Source organism: Gigantopelta aegis, chromosome 9, assembly GCF_016097555.1.
Source record: "Gigantopelta aegis isolate Gae_Host chromosome 9, Gae_host_genome, whole genome shotgun sequence".
Classification (NCBI taxonomy): domain Eukaryota; kingdom Metazoa; phylum Mollusca; class Gastropoda; order Neomphalida; family Peltospiridae; genus Gigantopelta; species Gigantopelta aegis.
The window spans coordinates 26,829,395-26,846,542 of record NC_054707.1 but is presented as its reverse complement, the minus strand read 5'-3'; the positions used below and the strand labels follow the sequence as shown (position 1 = coordinate 26,846,542).

The following is a 17,148-nucleotide window of genomic DNA, read 5'->3' as shown; positions in this document are numbered from 1 at the left end:
TCCTTTTTCTGTAACCCGTTATTTGGCCAGTAAATGGTGTCCTAAATTCTGTACAAAAAAAGAGTTAAGTTTCAAGTACAAGGCTGTCAAAAAAAGATGATTATAATGAACTTACAACATTTTATGTTAAAAGGTAGATGACGCAAGTGAAAACAGTCTACTGTGTTTTAATGAACTGACTGCTCCTGGTTCCCCTCCCACCATTTCACCTGCAACGTGAACACGGTGCAAAAATGCACGTACACCGTCACTCAGTAGCATGGTATGATAAGCTTGAATGACTAAATTAAATTGTTTAAATCTACCTCAGCATAAAAAATACATCACTTGTCAGTCTGCTTTCAAGACTACAAACATGATAACCTACATGTACATGTATATGTCAAGTCAATTTCTACACGTTTCAGTGATTTGTAAAGTCAATTTCTACACATTTCAGTGATTAGTGAAGTCAATTTCCAAACATTTCAGGGATTTGTGAACTAGTACAGTGCCCTTTGACAAGTTGAAATATAAATATAAGTACATGGTGCTTCAAAAACAGTAAGCAATTTGAGATGATCTGCATCGAGATTTGTCTGAAATATATCTGTACATGCATACTGTTTATGGATGATATACCCATGTTCACATAACAAATGGCTGGTACTTGGGAAATATTTAGAGTGTAGACTCCAAGTCCAACTTCTAAGAGGTCATTCTAACATCATACAATTAATCAGTGGCACTTGTGTGTCTGGCATTCATTTGGCACACACTCAGAAAGGCCACTACATGCACACATTCATATTTTATAATGTACTAGATTGTAATTTGGCTTGGTAAATTGCAATCATCTAGGATTTCTCTCGCTAAAATTTGAATTGATGCCCATGGAATTTAGAATCATTTCACATAAAACAATGATTTTGATTACATAAGAGTGATGTGAGGTTATCAAATCTGGCTTCGGTTCTGGTTTCGACAAAAGAATAGTTTTGGTTTCGATTTTGGTTTAAATTTTGGTTTTTTATTTATCTTTTAATAAAATTTGGTCTGGAAGTAAGAAACCTTAGCAATGGTCATACTATTTCAGTCTTTAAAAAATATACAACGATAAAACATGAATAAAAAACCCCAGGATATGGAACAATCGTGTTCCAGGCTTATGGAACTAGAAAATCTCCACGAGTAGTCAGCCATAATAGTCTTATGTAAATCTCCACTAGTATCACTAGCCTAAGATCACCCCCCCCCCCCCCCCCCCCCCATTTTATGAAAATTCTTTCAATATATAAAATAAACAATTTATCAGCAGTCTTGTTTTGCATCGAAAAGAAAAAAGTAGGCTAATAACAGCTCGGCTGAGGTGTGAGTAAGAATCAAATCATAGATGGCCGAGGTGTTCCAAATGGGTCAACATTTAAGTTCTCAATTAATTCCACCTTTACAACAAGATCGACCGACATCATGACAATTGTGTTCGTTAGTAACTGGATTAACTTTAACAAACAATTTATTAAAAAATCTTAATTATCATTTTGTTTTTCAATTGCAGTGCTAACAGTGAATCAAATACCTACAATTATTTCTTTAAGTTTACAAAAATAGTAAAAACCCACTCAAAATACATTGACCAAAATATCAGTACAAATCAAGGGTTACATCACTTATTAAAAATCCAATATCAGGGTTTCTGCAAAACAAAAATGGGGGTATGGCACTACGGAATTGACTTTTTATAATGCAGGTGTTGAAGGAACCTATAGACAACGAGGGTTCGGGGGGGTTCTCACCCATAAAGAAAATGGAATTTAGGATCCCGTAGACATGTTTTCCAGCCATCTATGATACAAATTCTTTGGTCCCCATCACCATCATTCGTGCACACTAGAGTTGATTTAAAAAATAAAATTCTTTCACATATGACAAAAATATTTGGGAAAATAGTGTCCAAGCATTATAAATAAAACTGTTCCAATAAAATATATCCTGTTACTGTTAGGCTGTGGATTTTTCTCCATTGAATCCACACATTAATCATACAGTAATGATAATTTTTAAAAAGGTCAAATAAAAACAATAAAATATGCAAAAAAAAATTATATTTTGGGGGATGGCATTTTACCCATTTTACCCTCTGGCAGAAAGCCTGAATATTATACAATGTTCCTATTGTATAATAAATATTTTGGTATAATTTATATCCAAAACAAATTCAATTAAAATGAGCAAATTATTTGAATGTATGTTTGAAAGAAATAATAAAATTTAGCAGATCCTAAGATTGAAGTTTGTCTTATTTAACAACACCATTAAAGCACATTGATTTATTAATCATCGACTATTGGATGTCAAACATATAATCTTAGAGAAGAAACCTGCTACATTTTTTAGATCCTAAGATATACATGTACATGTAAGAAAACGTCAAGTGGATATGGTGTGGTAAAATAGATATTAAATTCAGTGACAAATTATATCAGCCTGGTTTTTGCCACGTTAAAACAGCAATTATTTTGGAATGCAAATGATACTGCACGATGTTCAAAATGTTTTCTGAATTCAGTGATCAGTATTACAAAACTCAAAATTATGAATCACATATCAAAACAACCTCTGAATTTAAGAAGATCTCCAAGGAAAAATAATAACCTGTGGGAAAAATCCCTGAATGTACAGTAGTCCACAACAAAAAAAGTCCCACGGATAATTAAAAAGTCCATGGTAATCTCTACAGCACTGCCAATTGCAACTGCAGGGCTTGCATAACTTTTGATATCTAGCAGTCGTGGAAAGCTGAGTGGAATGTGAAATTCCCAGTAAGATAATAGTGGCATTTTAAAACTTAATTTAATTAATAATTTTTTTTTTTTTTTTACATGCCTTTATTATAACATTCAGTGATCACACAATAAATCATGTTTTATTGATCTAGGATCTATATAGTTTGACTATTGGATATCAAACAGTTAATAATTCTGACTTAATGGGAAAATGTAGTGGGTATGTAGTCTCAGAGAAAACCAGCTACATTTCCCCCCACTAGGTTAGTCAGCAATAAGGAATCTGTTAGATGCACTTTCCCAGTGACTGGACAACACCCCACACATTTTGACATACCAGTAGTAAGGCACTGGTCAGGATGGAGATAAAAACTATCATAGAAAGTGTCCACCAAGGGGGCTAAAAACAATCAAAGAAAGTGTCCACCAAGGGGGTTAAAAACTATCAAAGAAAGTGTCCACCAAGGGGGTTAAAAACTATCAAAGAAAGTGTCCACCAAGGAGGTTAAAAACTATCAAAGAAAGTGTCCACCAAGGGGGTTAAAAACTATCAAAGAAAGTGTCCACCAAGGGGGCTAAAAACTATCAAAGAAAGTGTCCACCAAGGGGGCTAAAAACTATCAAAGAAAGTGTCCACCAAGGGGGTTAAAAACTATCAAAGAAAGTGTCCACCAAGGGGGTTAAAAACTATCAAAGAAAGTGTCCACCAAGGGGGCTTTAATCTTACAAGTTACCAAAATACCTTGGGCAAATGCTTTTTAGACGGAGGCAGATCCCACTCTGGAATATGCTGAATTACTAAAAAAAAAAACAGCGTAACACCGCATACATCAGCCCTTCACGTTTGAAAAAATCAGGTGAGTAATAAAGTAATCTTCTCTTAAGTTCCAGGCGAGTGATCTGCATTACATATGTTGAATAAAGCTTGTACACAATGACACAAAGAAGTTTTAAATAGCACTGAAGCAATATAATTATACTAGTATTCAACCACTAGTGTTAAAGCAGCTACTTTTCAAGCCACCAGGGGAGGCGTGCTATAACCATGTTTTTATGTTGATTGTAACAAATTATTCTGAGATAAAATTCGGGTGCACCTGGGCATGTAAGCACATGCATGATAACATAACAAGAATACAATGTGATGATTGCATATGGACTTACAACTGCTGTTCGATGATTTTCTGACAAAGTTTTGTGTCTTTTTGCATTTTTCAGGTCCACCCAGTGATCAGTCACACTTTCAGGTACAATCCTCGATTCATAATAGGCATGATTATTCTACAACATAAAAAAACAAACAAAAGTGTTAGTAGGTCAAACTGGATTTTAGTATCTTTACCTCCCAATAATTTCATATACATGTACAAGAAAAGAAAAAAATGCTGACAGAATTTTGTTCAATAAAATATTTATCATTACAAGAAATTTATCAAATTAAAATAAAATCTGTTTTTAAAATTTGCATTTGGCGAATAGGAGAGCTAGTCCTAATCAAAAGAATCTAAAGAATTACAGAAGGTATTATCCTTAATGAGCAGCAGTGTCATGACAGAAGACTGTATATGGAGACTGTATTGTGAAGCAACCTACAGAAATAGCAGCTATTGCAACTCCTTTCACTCAAAGGTAAGCCTGTGGATGATAGGTAAGTTCACAATGACCTACATGTAAATGCTAATCAATGGGATTGGCAAGTTGATGGCACTGTACAATGTTTCTAATTAATGCCAATAATGACAGATTTGGATACTGCACTGGAAAGAACATCAAACATACTGTGTGGGCTGTAACTCCATTGTAGAATACTTTGCAAAAAAACACTGTAATATGACATTTTATAAGTAAATTATTTGAAAAAGACAAATAAGATCAACTATTTTTATACACAGGTACCAGTGAAGTCTCAGTAGTACAGTCAAGCCAAGTAAAACGTTAAGTTTTAAGGGTACTTATCAGATTTAGAGAGGACTGCAAACACGACTGGTTTTGAGGCAATTTAGATGGTTTACCAAGTCTGGTTTTCAAGAGTTTCTTTACAGTAGTAACGGCTCATAAATGGTTCCCTGGTAATCCCACCAGTACAGTTGACATTTTGTTTAGCATCGCGATTCAGATTATGTAAATCACTACATAAACTAAAGTCGACAACAGGACATTCCTTCACCATTGGTAATGTTTTGGTTTCGTAACACTGGGTTATATATTAAAAAAAGAGGTATAATACTGGTTTACGTAAAACACTGAAAACCTTTACCAAGACCTACACCCGTGGTGCATTTCACATATATTTGTTTTACCTGTGTTTGCAAAACCACGCTTTTTACATGGGTTACCTGCAAATCTGGAAAGGGACATAAGCGAGGAATAGCTTACACTTCATCATTTTGGAGTTGAAACCTCATTACCAGCATATTATTAGCATTCGCGTATGAAATGGGGGATCAGCTACCTCCTCCCCCCACAGTCTGGGGCAAACCATATTCGGGCAAAAATGATAGGAGCTGTTTGGACAAAATGAGCTGGCCTGAAAATGTTTCACCATCATTTTACTCACAATATTAGTTATAATCCATGTAAAATGCATAAAGAACCCCACATAACTGTTGGTAATAATGCAAATATGACTAAATGTTGTTATCCAGAATCAGGCATTCTCCTTTAATTCGGGCAAAAATCAGCCTGCAATCCCCCAAAAAATAAAAAAGAGACCTGTGGGCCTATCTTGCCTTTTTCCCCCTTTATTAAGACGAGACAAACACGAAAGCATGTCATTATAAGACTGCAGTCTTGTGTTAGACATCCATTGCTTTGATACCCCTTTATTAAGACGAGACAAACACGAAAGCATGTCATTATAAGACTGCAGTCTTGTGTTAGACATCCATTGCTTTGATACCCCTTTATTAAGACGAGACAAACACGAAAGCATGTCATTATAAGACTGCAGTCTTGTGTTAGACATCCATTGCTTTGATACCCCTTTATTAAGACGAGACAAACACGAAAGCATGTCATTATAAGACTGCAGTCTTGTGTTAGACATCCATTGCTTTGATACCCCTTTATTAAGACGAGACAAACACGAAAGCATGTCATTATAAGACTGCAGTCTTGTGTTAGACATCCATTGCTTTGATACCCCTTTATTAAGACGAGACAAACACGAAAGCATGTCATTATAAGACTGCAGTCTTGTGTTAGACATCCATTGCTTTGATACCCCTTTATTAAGACGAGACAAACACGAAAGCATGTCATTATAAGACTGCAGTCTTGTGTTAGACATCCATTGCTTTGATACCCCTTTATTAAGACGAGACAAACACGAAAGCATGTCATTATAAGACTGCAGTCTTGTGTTAGACATCCATTGCTTTGATACCCCTTTATTAAGACGAGACAAACACGAAAGCATGTCATTATAAGACTGCAGTCTTGTGTTAGACATCCATTGCTTTGATACCCCTTTATTAAGACGAGACAAACACGAAAGCATGTCATTATAAGACTGCAGTCTTGTGTTAGACATCCATTGCTTTGATACCCCTTTATTAAGACGAGACAAACACGAAAGCATGTCATTATAAGACTGCAGTCTTGTGTTAGACATCCATTGCTTTGATACCCCTTTATTAAGACGAGACAAACACGAAAGCATGTCATTATAAGACTGCAGTCTTGTGTTAGACATCCATTGCTTTGATACCCCTTTATTAAGACGAGACAAACACGAAAGCATGTCATTATAAGACTGCAGTCTTGTGTTAGACATCCATTGCTTTGATACCCCTTTATTAAGACGAGACAAACACGAAAGCATGTCATTATAAGACTGCAGTCTTGTGTTAGACATCCATTGCTTTGATACCCCTTTATTAAGACGAGACAAACACGAAAGCATGTCATTATAAGACTGCAGTCTTGTGTTAGACATCCATTGCTTTGATACCCCTTTATTAAGACGAGACAAACACGAAAGCATGTCATTATAAGACTGCAGTCTTGTGTTAGACATCCATTGCTTTGATACCCCTTTATTAAGACGAGACAAACACGAAAGCATGTCATTATAAGACTGCAGTCTTGTGTTAGACATCCATTGCTTTGATACCCCTTTATTAAGACGAGACAAACACGAAAGCATGTCATTATAAGACTGCAGTCTTGTGTTAGACATCCATTGCTTTGATACCCCTTTATTAAGACGAGACAAACACGAAAGCATGTCATTATAAGACTGCAGTCTTGTGTTAGACATCCATTGCTTTGATACCCCTTTATTAAGACGAGACAAACACGAAAGCATGTCATTATAAGACTGCAGTCTTGTGTTAGACATCCATTGCTTTGATACCCCTTTATTAAGACGAGACAAACACGAAAGCATGTCATTATAAGACTGCAGTCTTGTGTTAGACATCCATTGCTTTGATACCCCTTTATTAAGACGAGACAAACACGAAAGCATGTCATTATAAGACTGCAGTCTTGTGTTAGACATCCATTGCTTTGATACCCCTTTATTAAGACGAGACAAACACGAAAGCATGTCATTATAAGACTGCAGTCTTGTGTTAGACATCCATTGCTTTGATACCCCTTTATTAAGACGAGACAAACACGAAAGCATGTCATTATAAGACTGCAGTCTTGTGTTAGACATCCATTGCTTTGATACCCCTTTATTAAGACGAGACAAACACGAAAGCATGTCATTATAAGACTGCAGTCTTGTGTTAGACATCCATTGCTTTGATACCCCTTTATTAAGACGAGACAAACACGAAAGCATGTCATTATAAGACTGCAGTCTTGTGTTAGACATCCATTGCTTTGATACCCCTTTATTAAGACGAGACAAACACGAAAGCATGTCATTATAAGACTGCAGTCTTGTGTTAGACATCCATTGCTTTGATACCCCTTTATTAAGACGAGACAAACACGAAAGCATGTCATTATAAGACTGCAGTCTTGTGTTAGACATCCATTGCTTTGATACCCCTTTATTAAGACGAGACAAACACGAAAGCATGTCATTATAAGACTGCAGTCTTGTGTTAGACATCCATTGCTTTGATACCCCTTTATTAAGACGAGACAAACACGAAAGCATGTCATTATAAGACTGCAGTCTTGTGTTAGACATCCATTGCTTTGATACCCCTTTATTAAGACGAGACAAACACGAAAGCATGTCATTATAAGACTGCAGTCTTGTGTTAGACATCCATTGCTTTGATACTGGTGGTAACCAATCAACTTTGTCAGTACTAAATATAACATCATCACGATTTCGCAAACACACAAAATTATGTCAGGTAGTTTAAAGAGTTTGCATTCACGACTGTTTTAGTGTTAAATTTATAACAAAATATAATATTAATGCAATTCATTATATATATTTTTAGCAGAATAAAGAGAAATTTTGTTTTTGAAAATTATCTGTGAACGTGATTAAAATACTAAGTTACAGCAATACTCAGAACAGTGTGTAAAGTGGTTTACCTCGTTTCTATACATAAATGTGCATCTAAAATAAAGGCCTTTAGACAAAAAATAGCTGGGGTAATAAATAGAATAACAAACTTGATACCAGTTATTATAAAATTTATGTCCTGAATGAAATAATTTTCATTATAAAACTGGTATCTTGCTTATTATCATGCCTTTTGTACACCTACATGTTTGAAAACTACAAACTAACGGGTGCAGAAATAGAAAATATGTCACTAGCCTGCTGGACTAGAACCAACTACATTTAATAACCCGCCAGAATTTCTACTAGTCTGCCAGACTATAACAATATGTTACTGTTTAACAATATTATAATATACAGTCTTCACTTCAAATGATAAATATGCATTTAAATAAAAAAAATCATTATTAAGGACACTTGGTAAGTGATCAACATCACATGGCAAACGAAATCAAGTCCCAAACCTTGATTGACAAAAAATAAATTTTGAAATATTCTGGTAAAAGACTAAGTTTTTCACATTTCTTTCATATAGATTTACAATATTCAAGGGACAACCTGCAAGTATTTAACAAAACCATCTATTCAGAACACACCAATAACATACTTTCATTGTAAATATGCCATTTCTAGGGGAGTCCGGCGATTTCGCCACCGGTCGATCTCGCCCGGATGGGATCGCCGTAAATTCCATATACTGCTGGGCGAAATCGCCGTACTCTATATACATATAAGCAGACGGGAATGTCACTGTTTATTACAATAAATTGGTTATTATACTAATATTTAATTAATGTTTTGGTTTTGATACTGTTCTTTATTCCCAAGATTTAGTTTTTTCTGTCATTGCTTTTGTTCAGTTTACTCCATATCAGCAAGGTTGGGCGAGATCGCCGACGTTTTGTTTACCATTTAATTGTACACTTACTTATTGTTTGAGAACATATTAATGTAACAAATTAATAAAATTCAAACTGAAACTCCATCTGTCTGTTTTCTGTCTTATTATTATTCAGTGCATGTTTTGGGTTTGATATTGGTTTCTCAAAAAGTTGGGCGGAGTAAACAGAAACAAAAAATAATAATATATAAACATCCACACAATGAGTTTATAAGGTAATTAATGTTAGTAATATAAACATTTTAAATCATAAAATTCCTCTTTAGTTAGATATATATAGTACGGCGATTTCGCCCAGCAGTATATGGAATTTACGGCGATTTCAACCGGTGGCGAGATCGCCCTACTTCTTTCTAGGCAGTACTGACCGGCTTTGTTTTCAGAATGTTATGCTTGCATAGTTCAAAATTATTAATGCACTACATGTATTGTGTATTTCGTCATCTTTTTTAACCATTTGTTTGAATGGTTTCGAGTTTTGGCATGTGGAGTCGCAGATTTGCTGGGGGAAAAAAATTGTCAGTCAGAAAAAGACAGATCGCCCATCAAACTGGTAGTTACATTTTAAAACTCATCTGTCAGAATTTTTACTCGCATTTGGCAACATGTCTGATACAAAAAAGTTGGTACAATGTACAAGCTCACTCATCTTTTATGTACCATTGGTTAAAACGGAGATATTGTCAGTCTGACATTCATGGGTATTTGTTTTGCTGAACCGATTAAAGTTTTAATATTTGTTATTTTACTAAAGATTTCAAGATATCTGAAAAATCTTCTTTTTTTTTTTTACATGATTCCCTACTGTGGGATAAACATTTTCTGTCTTTTTTATTTCCATCTTCATTGAATGAATCGATTGCATTGATATCTCCAGCTGATGAAAAGTAGTTTTGTTTTTGTAAAGGCTGTGTATATATTATTTGGCACCCCAAATTTTTTATTTTAATGATGAACACTACCACTTATAAGTGGTGATAGCACCAAAAACATTTTAAGTTTTTAATATTTTATAAAGAATTGCTGAATAAACAAATGACAGTAAGTAAAAATCATCAGTTACGACCAATTAAATCAGCAATTGAGGATAAAATATCAGACACGAGTTAGTGGACACAAAAGACAGATTGACCGTTCTGATCACATGACATATTTGGCACCAAATAAGTGGTGTTTTTGTCGGAGAGTGGCGAAATGATAAAAATAAAATATTTTCATTGCTCAAATAAAATATAACTTTTATTGTGTATTAACCATACAAATGGATACTTGATCTTAACCAGCACAATGGCCGTCGTTGAGATATATATTGCTGTAGGCCAGGAGCATCACTGTAAAGCTCCTCAACGATGGCAAAAAGTACATTACCTGGTGTACATCATCTGCCAGTATATAACATTTGAAATATGTCTACATACAGCAAAATAACCTTTCAGTCATATTTACTTATTGCAAAATTAACTTCATTAAAAAATGTTGTATTCAGGGTCAAAATTGCCGTTGGTGGGCTATTTCAGGTACAACAATTTCTTTTAAATTAGTAAGTATGTGATTGGTAAGTTCTGTGATTTTAAATGGGACAATCGACATAACAGATAGCAACCATGCAATTAAGAAAATAACCACGGCAAAAAAAAATGCGTCTGAAAAATAGTGTCCACAGCAATTTTACCAATAACATGTTTTCAACTCTTGGTTGTAAGTAAATCTGAATGAAAAGTTTCCTATTTGTTTTGTTTGCCAAAGTGACATTACAGTTAACATGCACGATCAAGAACAATGGGATTGTAAAGGGATGACAATCTATCATATTCAGCTTAGTCAGTACACAGTGACGTGCCAGTTCAATATATGTACATCAAAGTATTAGAATATAGTTAATGCAATACAAAATTAAAATAGATTTCTTTAATAACAGCATAATTTCTATTAGGAAATCTATCACCAAGACAGAATGCTCCCTGCCTCCCAAACCAAAATAAATAGGTATAGTTGTGGGATTGTTTTTGGTTTAGACCACTCGGCACCAGAAAAGGGTAGTTAGTATATTTGTTCAATATAAATGACAGAGAAAATGTTATTAAACTATCGGCAAATATACATATCTCCATATATGTACATCTATAAATTATGAAATATATATCATCATCAGACCGACCATAACACTTCAAGTGACTTATAAGAGGGTATGTACTGAAAATGAAACACCCATACTGCACAATAGCCATGGTTCAACAATGAATAAGCCGTCATCATCCCCACACCCATGATATCCAGTGGTCCCTGCAATACATGTGTTATGAACAGTGAATAGAGTTCAATGACCTAGTTGGAACTCGCTAAATGCTGGTAATTTACATGTATTTACGAACATGACTGATGGAGCGAATATTCATACTTAGTAATTACGGTGCAGTTACTGTTTTAATATTTACTTTTACGAAGTATATTTTATTTTAACAATAAGGACAAAATACATCTTGAAACTAAAAATCTAATAGTCCACAGCGAAAAAAATTCTGCGGAGAATAAAAAACTCCACGGCAATCTCCACAGTATTGCCGATTGCCATGAGGAATTGCAGGGGTTGTATAGTAATATTACAGAATTATTTACAGTAATAAACCCTGATGGTTGATAATATGATATTGCAGGGGTGCAAGAAGTACTTTCCCACTCGTCAAATGCAAGTACAAATTCTGATGGGCGATCTGTCTTTTTCTAACTGACCAGTGTTCGAGATTAATGGTATCCCAATATCCCGGGGATACCAGATAATGTTGTTGGTTTTTTCATATTTAATCCTGCATTTTTATTTTTCGCTGAAACAATGAAAGTCGTGATTTCATTTATTGGTGAATCTAAGTAACAATATTTTCGAGCTCGTACCTAGTCTAATGCTATGCTGTAACAATATCTCCCCAAACTCATACCCAGTCTAATGCTACACTGGAATAATAAGACTGGGTAAGAGTGTAGCAATAGACTGGGAACCATTGTCGCTATTGTTTTTGTTGGATGTTTCCTCCCTTCAAATTTTATTTGAGATATTGATTCCACATATAGCTACAGAAAATTGATACAGGTAGGTTTATCAGTGTTCTAGCTAGCAATGAATAGAGGGACGCTGTGCCCTGCCCCCGTTTTGTGCCGCCCTGATGTGTTTGTTTCCGCCCCTCCCCTGATTATCGCCGCCCTGCCCAAATTCATTGTCAAACAAAAATACAAAATCTTGCTTTCCTCTCAAAGTGTGTACAGTGTTGTTACGAGTCTGAATTCCCAACTATAAAACGTTTGACAATACATTGTTTGGCCACAGTTGTGAAAGCCAACAGCAGTAACGTGGTATGTTTTTTTTCTTCTATTGTTAGTCGATATGACTGCAGACGAGCGGACAGGCAGTCTTACAAAGCTTGAATGCGAAGTAATCCTCATACCGTCACGCTCATAACCACACACCACCTAGCAAACACCTAGTTGAAAGTAGACCATCATGATAAACTTTGACAGAAGTAAATTTTTTAAAGTAATTTTTACCTTTGCAAATACCCAGACCAAGATACATATAGTTTTAACTGATGTCAGTAGTCCTTATCAATGACATATTGATAGCATCTTTATAATATGGCACAGAGTAAACTAGCAACACTGGTTATTTGGTCTATGTAGGCATAACTGTGTTTTGTTAAAAGCATGTCTGCAAAAGCTATTTAATGAAATCTATCTAGACCTTGACATGCAATAAAAAAGAAATCAAGAAATGAAAAAAAAAGGAAAATGATTAGAAATAAATATAAAGAAATAAAAGAACAAACAAATTAAAAAATTGACATACGGATATTTTTGTAAAAAGTTGCTCACTGCATTTAAAAACAGCTAAATTATTTCATTTATTTATTTTAAATTACATTTGGGCATGATATTAAATGGTATAAATACTATATATAATAGAAAAAAATAATATGATTTTTTAGGTGATCCAACCTTTTGTAAAACATTTTAATAGTTAAAGTTTGATTTTATTTAACGACACCACTAGAGCATATTGATTTATTAATAATCGGCTGTTGGATGTCAAACATTTAGTAATTTAGAAATTTAGAGACAAACCCGCTACTTTTTTTTCCATTGGTAGCAAGGGATCGTTTATATACACCATCCCACAGACAGGATAGCACATACCACGGCACATACCAGTCGTGTTGCACTGGCTGGAACGAGATTTTTTTCAATAGTGTCTATATTTAGTACATTAGTACAATAATATTGTATACTGCGATGAATGTACTGTCTCATCAAACATCCAAATTTAAGAATAATAAATCTGGGTTTAGAAGATGATTGTCCCCCTCCCTCCAAAAACGTTTTGTAAAAGCATAGATATTCCTACACATATGATATTTAAAAATGTAAACAATTCGATCATATCCAGCACTTGCCTCAAAAATAAGATTTACGCGTTAAAAATGCCCTACAATTAAATTAGCGCCCTGCCCCATCAAATATCTAGCTAGAACACTGTTTATCATTAGTAATGTCAGAAACACATAGATTACTGCTAAATATTAATTTATGTCAGTATTACTCAAAAATAGATGCAAATATTTTTGCTGATTCTGTTTGATTGTGAATTTCACAAATTCCGCTATTTCGATTGCGGCGTAGCAATAGAATGGGAATGAGAACAGTGTCGTCCAAGTTTAGTTATGATGTTATTTATGAATTTCATTTAAGTGGGATACTAAATTCTCAGGTGGGATACCAGATTTTGAAATGTAAGTACCCAACTGGGATACTGCCCAAATGTTTTAATCTCTAACACTACCGACTGTTATTTTAATTATTTATTTTATATATTTTTTAATTGAATCTGTGACTCCACATCAGCCATCCCAGCAAATACAAACAAATGGTTCACCGGCCTCGGTGGCGTAGTGGTTAAGCCATCGGACTACAGGCTGGTAGGTACAGGGTTCGCAGTCTGGTACCAGCTCTAACCCAGAGCGAGTTCTTAAGTGCTCAATGGGTAGGTGTAAGGCCACTACACCCTCTTCTCTCTCACTAACCAACAAACAACTAACCCACTGTCCTGGACAGACAGCCCAAGACAGCGTGCTTGAACCTTAATTGGATATAAGCACGAAAATAAGTTGAAATGAAATGAAACAAATGGTTCAGAATGATGACAAGATATACAATATCAGGGCTAGCTCTGGCACTCATCAAATTCACCAATTGGGAATTTTTAAAGCAGTTGGTGAAATTTATTTTAGTTTTGGCAAAATAATTTCAATTTTGCGAATTATTTTGCTCACCCAGAGCTAGCCCTGAATATACATACATGTGCCACATTCACAATAGCTAACTTCAGAGTAAAATTATGGTAAGATACATGTTTAAAGTTTGTTGTGTTTAACGACACCACTAGAGCACATTGATTTATTAATCATCAGCTATTGGAAATCAAACAGTTGGTAATTTTTACATCTAGCCTTAGACAGGAAACCGGCTACATTTTCCAATTAGTATCAAGGGGTCTTTTATATGCACAATCCCACAGACAGGATAATAGCACATATTATGCCCTTTGATATATACCAGTCGTAGGGCATTGGCCGGAACAATGACTTGCTCGAGAAATAGGCCAATGGGCCCACCGATGGAGATCGATCCCAAACCGACTGCACATCAAGTGAGTGTGTAAGATACATGTATGCAGGTCTTAATCTAGAACTAAATAAGTAGGAGAAGTGACTTCTCCCTTCCCAAAAGAAACCGGAGAAGTACAATAAAATAGGCGAAGTGAACATTTATTGGTACATTTCATAATCATTAAATGTTTCGCGTTCATTCCGAGTTAGACACTCTTGTTATAGCATGGTGCGGCACCATGCCTCAATACTGTAGCGCCATCTTGCCTTAATCAGCACCATGTTGCCCTATGATTAAACAAGCCTTTTTCAATAATTAATTCCAAAATTGCCTTTATAAAACATTCAGAAAATATATTATTAATTAATAAAATATGCATGTTATATATTTTACCATTTATTTAATAAAGCAAGCACATTAATTATATTTATTTTTATTTCAATTAAAAAAAATTGGTCTTAATGAAAAAAAAGTGCCCTGAAAATGGAGAAAATGCCATGCCTTGCCATATTTTTAGGGAAAACACTAAAATTTCATTATCAAATACTAATTCTGATTATAAAATGTAAGCAAAACAATTAAATATTTTCATTAAAATGTAATGTTCAGAATTAAATAAATGATAATTATGTTGTTACAAAAATAATAAATATTAATGAGTATTTAGAGGCACTGATTTTCCGCGATCGCGGTATCGCGGACAGAATAGCAGAAATACCTATCTGAAACGGAATTCCCGATTTTTTCCAAAACATTATTTAACTTTAAATAGCGCATTTGATTAATTAAAATTACTAGAAACTATGGACACCGACATCTGCCTGTGCTACGCTACGACACTAGTACCTTTGTATGTTATGCCAAATGTTTAATGTAGAGTATCTAGACGTTTTACCATTCGTGTTTTATTCGCTTATTCCCGGCGATTTAACGGGAAAAACCGAACATTGTGAGCTAAAATTGTCCGATATTTACTCAAGTGAAAGATATATTATGTTATGTTTGCTTATTAATTTTTAACATTTGCGGCATTGCCATATTTCCGATCTCACAAAGGAATGCAGTAATTGCATATTGTATGCCAGGCTTTGTAAATTATACAAGGGAAGTGGTTTATAGTGTGATCGTTTGTAATTATTTTCCCAATCATATCATAAAAACCGAAAATGTCCAAAGTTTGTGTCGTGGCGTATTCACAAGTTAAATTCCCGTGTTTTGCCTCATTGCATATTTATTTATTTTATACCAGCAATTAATTGCGGTGTGTGTGTATGTGTGTGTGTGTGAGTGAAACAAAAACAGAATTTGTTAAATACTGAAACGGTAAAAACCCGGAATTTGTAACATTATGAAACGGAAAAGGGAAAAATCTGAAACGGAAAATCAGTGCCTCTAGTATTTTCTAGCATTACTGTTCAAAATGAATTTGTTTGAGAACTAGACAGTGCTTGACTGGTTAGTGCAGATGTACAGACTGGCACCAAAGTAAAACCACAGACCAACAAGGTGTTATGTGAGCCGTGGCACTACACAAGTCGGATGTTTTGGCATTGTTCTGTGATTTTGTTTTTTAAATTGGATTTGGTCCAGATTACTCACTACTGTTAGTAACTCTGTCATTTGAGCAGACTTTTGCCGAAAACACCAGGGCTTCATTTCGTCCGCTAGAATAGGGCCTGATATACGCTTTGTTTTATTTGAAGCAAAAACATTAATTAATACAAAAATGTCCTATCATCCACAATAGTTTTCATCCTTGATTACAAACTACAGGTCTACAGATCTGACCTTCAAAGTCGTTTATGATTTACAGCTTTAAAAATTATTAAGTATAATAACATTTACCATTAAAATTTTCTTCTTTGTCACCGATTCTTGAGTGGTCCTTGATTTTGCCAGTGACTCTGTTGTGGTCAGTCTTGTAGTTGTAGGATGCTTGGTGCTTGTAGTCTGTGTAGTCGGCACTGTGGTTGTGACTGGCACTGTAGTAGTCACCTTTGTAGTAGTAGTGGTGGGGGGAGTTTGGGTGGACGTACTTGTATCTTGTCCTGTAGTGTTATCCACAGCTCGTCGGTAACGGGTATTACTATGCACAGACTTCAAATCCAACACACTCACAAAGGCATCCAGCTGTGAAGACTGTGGAACATCGTAAGAAATAAGGACATCTGAAATCAGTTTAAAAGCAGTTTTTAAACACAGAGTATTAATAGGAAATACACCAGCAGAACATTGCATTTCATTTACAAGACAACATGGAATTCACTTGAAAAAGTGGGTTTAAAAAAACAAAACAAAAAATTATAGGAACCCGACCGTCACCCTGTAGGCTAGCCCGAGTACTCTGA

General features: G+C 34.9%; 1 protein-coding gene across 3 annotated transcripts in view; it reads right to left on the bottom strand.

Annotated features, from left to right (window-relative positions):
- Nucleotides 1-17,148, bottom strand: part of LOC121380547 (plexin domain-containing protein 2-like) — a 69,061-nt gene that overhangs the window by 50,350 nt on the left and 1,563 nt on the right. For all 3 annotated transcript variants that reach the window (XM_041509403.1, XM_041509405.1, XM_041509404.1), the window contains exons 2-3: nt 16,646-16,968; nt 3,930-4,046 (exon numbers count right to left, since the gene is read on the bottom strand). In XM_041509403.1, the coding sequence (XP_041365337.1) occupies nt 3,930-4,046; nt 16,646-16,968 (440 nt within the window). The remainder of the gene's footprint in view (nt 1-3,929; nt 4,047-16,645; nt 16,969-17,148) is intronic.